This window comes from Myotis lucifugus, unplaced genomic scaffold, assembly GCF_000147115.1.
Source record: "Myotis lucifugus unplaced genomic scaffold, Myoluc2.0 scaffold_7, whole genome shotgun sequence".
NCBI classification, from domain to species: domain Eukaryota; kingdom Metazoa; phylum Chordata; class Mammalia; order Chiroptera; family Vespertilionidae; genus Myotis; species Myotis lucifugus.
In genome coordinates this window covers 2,353,816-2,359,815 of record NW_005871055.1, presented here as the reverse complement: position 1 = coordinate 2,359,815, position 6,000 = coordinate 2,353,816, and the positions used below count along the sequence as shown (strand labels likewise).

Below are 6,000 nucleotides of genomic sequence, written 5' to 3'. Positions count from 1 at the left end.
CCACCCGGCCAGGGCCAGAGAGGCACTTTAGCTGTCTTATGTCTTAGTCTTTATCTCCAACTCTAGTCTGTGCATGAAAAAGGGGTTCTATGGAAAGTAACCTCACAGGGTAATCTGATCATAAAATCCTAGCTGGGTAGGTCATGATAGGTAGTCATGCCCCAAGCATATAACTTAGTGAAAGGTTTTAAGCCAGCCCTGCCCATTATTTTTGTGCATCTAGTTGAACACACCTTTGAAATACCAGAATACTCCTAGATGGGGGTATTAACCCTCAAGCGAATACTTAATGTTAACTATCATGTAATCTGATCCCTGCCTTGCTTTCCCCCACTTCCATGTAATCTTCCTTAAATTCCCTCCTTAATTTCAAATGTATAAACACTGCAAAATTGTTATTCTCTGGAGCATTTGAGATCTTGCTCCCTACCATATGTCATCAGCTTGACTCAAATAAACACATAAAAATTCTCTTACAGGTTTTGGTATCTCTTACGTTAACAAATCTTAATGATAATGCCTAGAGTTTTAATTGCTGTAATAAAGTTTCTCTTTAAGATAACAGTCAACTTTACAAAAATATTTAATCACCCTTCTTTTCACATCTCTTGTAGCATCTTCCAGATTTTGTATCTTTTAATATTTCTCCTAAAGTATTTTCTTGAGGGCCTTTGTAAGGTAAATCTTCTGAGGTTTGTACACTTAAAAACATTTTCAAATGTTGTCTGTCACATTCTAATGCTAACTTGGCTGGATATAAAATTTTAATGTTTTTTCTTTGATACTTACATTCAATAATGCTTTTGAGAAATCTAATGTCAATTCAATTCATTCCTTTGATAATACTTTTTCTCTGTAAACTTTTAACTATTCTTTGAAACTTTTAAATTTCATTATAACCAACACTTATCTCTATATTCATATTGTGCTTGAGTTTTCTAAACAGTAATTTTCACTACCTGATATTATATACTGGTTTCTCTCTCCCCCCACCAGAATAAGAACGTAATTTTGTTCGCTATTATGTGTCATACCTCGAACACTATCTGAAACAAAATTAGGGGCTCAATAACTACAGATTGAATTGTGGTTCTCTATTCTCTAGGCTTTGCACATTAAATTCATTCCTCAAAAAACAAAAACAAAATCTGAAGCCAAATTCTTAAATTATCACACTATGCCTTGAATCTTCGTGGTTTTTTTCCTATCTGTTCTGATAAACTTGGCAGGATCAAACAGGACAAAGGACTTTTTGCTTTTCTCTTGAGACAAGAGACTTTTTTAAGTAACTGGTTTTAAGATGTCTCTCCTTTAGGCTTATGTTTATTCTTTAGCTTTACATTAAAAGGGCCTCTACAAAATTGGGAATAGGGTGGAGGTAGGGGATGGAAGAACATGATACAACCCTCCCCCCTATCTAAAAAAGATCCCTGACTATATCTCCGGTTTATACTTGAAGTGGGATGAGTATAGGAAGGAGAACAGATACAACCCCTATACACTAACTGATACACTACTGGATTTCACTAATCCCAGTGTCACCCATTATCCTGCCTTCTTCCTTACCTTGAACCAAACTCCTCACATCTCAACTGTATCTGCCTATAACTTTCAGAAACTCTAAATAATTCCAATGGAATACTTTTTATTTTTTTAAAAATATATTTTATTGATTTTTTTACAGAGAGTTAGGGAGAGGGATAGAGAGCTAGAAACATCGATGAGAGAGAAACATCAACCAGCTGCCTCCTGCACGTCCCCTACTGGGGATGTGCCCACAACCAAGTTACATGCCCTTGACTGGAATCGAACCTAGACCCTTCAGTCCGCAGGCCGATGCTCTATCCACTGAGCCAAACCAGTCAGGGCCCAATGGAATACTTTTTAAAAGACCACAGCTGAAAGCACAATTCCATCTTTTATGCTGAAAGTAACATATCAAATTACACATTTGCCAAGATATTTAGTGACAGAGATTGCCTACTTCTTAAAGAATTAAAACATTAAAAAGAAAACAATCTGATGTGGCACCAGAATATATTGGTAGGTGATTTTATAAATTGGTAAAAATTAAGATGATGAAAAGTTTTTACTCTCTCAAAGAAAAAATATTTTGCAAAAATATTTTGATTGTGTGAAGCAGTAACACAACACCAATAAGCAGCTCTGTACAAAATAATTTATTACAGCTTTATATAGGTTGACATTGTTTTACAGTAAGTGTTTTTCTCTCAATAATTATGAATCTAAAATAGCTTAGAGTGAAAGAAAATCATATTAATTAGAACTATTTCTCTAAATAAAATCTCCCTTTTGAATTTATATTTGCCTTAAAGGGAAGTATCCATATTACAGACATATTTACACAGTTCTGCAAGAAACATATTGAATGATTCCACTACCGTTTTCTATACAAGAAGGAAATAGCTATCCTCCACAAAAATTGCCTGACAATACTGTTTTAATAATTAAACTAATAGATTAAATTCCCATTCTGCTGATATAAAAACATATTTAGTAGTCTATGTATGACTACAAGAGTAAAGATGCTTCATTATAATTTATATTCTGCTCTATTATGCTTCCTTGAGGCATATGCCACTCAGATATAAACTATTTATTAATACACAAAGCAATTTAGCCAAGAAAGCATAATTCTTGCTTGTGGGACTTTTAAGACTGACCTAGAGATACACAATAAATTTATCAGTGAATTTCAGTGATTAAGAGGCAAACCAATCCCCACATTCTGAATCAAAAGAAATTTTCATTTTCATGTATATTAAAAAATAATAAATCAGGAAAAAATTAAGAGAAAAAAAAGGGCAAACTGAAGTAAATTTTAAACTAAACCTCAATATCTGACAAAAGAAGTTCCATATTGTTTTTAACATACATATAGTTACCACTTTAAAACTGATGTGTTTTCATTAAAAAGTAAGCAAAAAAACAATAAGACAAATCAATAAGGGATCAAACCATAGAGTCTAAAACCAGGATCTAAAAAAAATAAGAGTGAGACCGTATACACCTTAGTTTAAAATGTAATTATCATATTTATGATAAAGAAGTGACAGCACCATCATAATGCTGATAATTCTAAAGTTTAAGAAAACTGTACAAGTATAAACAGGTCATTTTAACAGATGCTTATGTATACTGGCAGAGTCAGATAAAAAATAGAATAAGCTTACAGAATACTCCATTGAAAAAAACTATCCAATTATTTCACTTCATATTTATATTAAAATACACCCTGAAAAGAACCCTGATCTGAAGTCAGCTTTGAATCTATAGGAGCCCATTTTCTATGGGATTTCAAATTTCATTTGCCAAGACATCATAGTTGGCCATATGGTTTAGTGCCGCACTTTGACTGCTGACCTCATTCACAGCAGGCAGGAAAGCAGACGTGAAAGGGAGCAGGCTGTGACAGGCCATCCTGTATTCTTCATATTGGGAATTACAGTTCCCAAAGCTTCCATCAAGCAGTGCCTCAGAAACCTTTATTAAAATCTATTGAAACAAAGGGAAATAAAAAAAATTACATTTGATTATTAATCACTTAAATCAAAAGATGCAATCTGTTCATTAACCAAGAGAAGGCCAACAAGCCCTAGTCTAAAATAACTTCTTGCTATCTATACTAAGTAATCATCTCAAAAAAGGAACATTTTAAAAATCAATTCTGTAAAGCCTTAAAAAAGCAGTAAAATTCTAATACTTGAAAAAGTGAATCCCTGAAACTGTGATCACTAAAATAAAAGTGTCCTTTATTAATAACAATAGCTCCCACATATTAAGTGATTACTATGTGCCAGGCAGGTAGTAAGTACTTCAGTTTATTACTTCAGTAAACCCTTATACCAACTCTATGCTGCAGCATTTTCATCCTCATATTCTACATGAGAAAAAGGAAGCTAAGAGATGTAACTTGCCTAATGTGATATAGCTCTTAATTAGAACTGGTATTCAAATCAAGGCATAAGTCAGAAGGCCCACTCAAGAATTAAGTTGTAAAGGCATGTTTTGTTAGATCACTCAGTATCCAGTTATGGGAGGTATTAATCATGCTGTTAACCATGATTGCCTTGTGTTGGTTAAAGAAAGGACATTCTGACCAGGGTGGAAGTTGTGTGCCCCAGGCCCTGGGAGTCAACCTTGGACCAGGAAGTCAACCTTGGACCTGGGGAAGACCTTGGAACCATTCTCATTCAAGAACTGCCTATGGAAAGATTAACCACCTTGTTGCCCAAACAATGGAGTCCCACCCCAGCCTCCTACTTCCCCAAGCAATCCTTGTCCTACCCTATATAAGCAGCTGGCTTATGGGGGGGCTGCAGAGCAGATTTTTGTAGATGACCTGGTGCTCTCCCATACTGTCAACAGTATTGGAATAAATGCTCATATGTGATTTTTTTAAAAATGGGGGGAAATGAGTGTGAAAAATCTTACTTTTACATTTTTATCTTTTATAGTTTCATCCAGTCTAGTGGCAATGGCGATTGCTTTCTCTTGCCTTGACTTGTCCAGAAAATACATCATTTTAGCACCTGAAATACCAAGACATTTCAAAATGGGTAAACTTCTATGGATGGCTAACATTTGATTTAATTTACATTAACCAGTGGCTTAAAATATGGTCCCAAGTATTTAATTAGCAGTGGGCTGGAACTGGCTCCCACAGCTCTCAGGAGGCAATTGTGCCATCACTTCCCACGTCCATTCAGTGACATTCCACTCATAGTTGGGGACACAGAGATGGTTGCTAAACATTTACCAGGATACCAGATTTAATATCCCCGCCCCCCCCCAGAAAATGATCCAACTCAAAATATAAACACAGGCTACCCTGTGGCATCAATCAATCATTTTTAAAAAATTATATCCTCAGATAAAACATCTAAGAAACAAATTATTATCAAAAGACTGTGGTTGAGGGACAATAGGAAAATGTTTCCATATTCACAAAGAAAATAATTTTTAAAGCTTTCAAAAAAATAAACCCCAGTTTATATTTCTCCAATAAATTACATGGTCCATATTCTATGTTCATTTTACTATTGGATTTTTTTAAATATATTTTTTATTGATTTCAGAGAGGAAGGGAGAGGGAGAGAGAGTTAGAATTGGCTGCCTCCTGCTCACCCATTACTGGGGATCGAGCCTGCAACCCGAGCATATGCTGTGCCCTTGACCAGAATCGAACCAGGGACCCTTTGGTCCACAGGCTGACGCTCTACCCATTGAGCCAAACCAGCTAGGGCTCCTTTGGATTTTGTTTATTAATTTATATTGTTAACTGTTAATTTATAAGAGCTCCACATATATTATTAGCTTTTTATCAGTTATATATCCATGAATATTTTTTGGTCTTTTGAATTTATGGTGTTTTTATTTTTATATGGCAAAAATTATCTTCTCTTTAGAATTTCATATGTTTGGAAAGGCACTTCCCATAGTTATAATAAAGAAATGTTTTCTTCCATTACCCTTTTTTTTAAAGAGAAATTCTCATCTGCCCTTACTACCAAGAAGTGTAATTTCTCACATGAATTAACTTTTTTCCCATAGATATTAAAACCAAGAAGTTTGCCTTTGCAACAAAAAAAAGCTTAGGTTAAAGTATTTAAATACAGTATATGGCTTAAATTAGGAGTTCATTATATATACTTCATTTTGTCACTAATTCCCTTTCCACAATCTTTTGTTCAGTTTGCATTTATGCCATCTTGTATTTTATAAATTTATATAAATTGCCTAAATTCTCTCCTGTAATAAGGCAGAATATAAGTAAATTCTCAAAATGCAAAATACATAAAGTAATAAAAATACAAGAAAAAAAATCACAGATAATCACAACACCCAAAGGCAACCATTCATTAAAGCTTTGGTATACACTTTTTGTAGCCTTTATCCCATGTATATTATTACATAGCTGAGATTATATTTTGTTAATTCTGCATACATATTAAAACATATTTACCCTTGTTATAGCTT

The 6,000-nt window shown here is 34.1% G+C and overlaps 1 protein-coding gene across 14 annotated transcripts in view; it reads right to left on the bottom strand.

The window, feature by feature from the left end:
- Positions 1-2,159: 2,159 nt before the first annotated feature.
- The window catches only part of NAA16 (N(alpha)-acetyltransferase 16, NatA auxiliary subunit), an 86,852-nt gene continuing 83,011 nt past the window's right edge, over positions 2,160-6,000 (bottom strand). For 13 of the 14 annotated variants that reach the window (XM_023748172.1, XM_023748173.1, XM_023748185.1 and 10 more), the window contains 2 exons: positions 4,456-4,553; positions 2,160-3,516 (listed from right to left, as the gene is read on the bottom strand). In XM_023748172.1, the coding sequence (XP_023603940.1) occupies positions 3,319-3,516; positions 4,456-4,553 (296 nt within the window). In that variant the 3' untranslated portion in view covers positions 2,160-3,318. The remainder of the gene's footprint in view (positions 3,517-4,455; positions 4,554-6,000) is intronic. The other variant, XM_023748165.1, reaches the window with a different exon arrangement.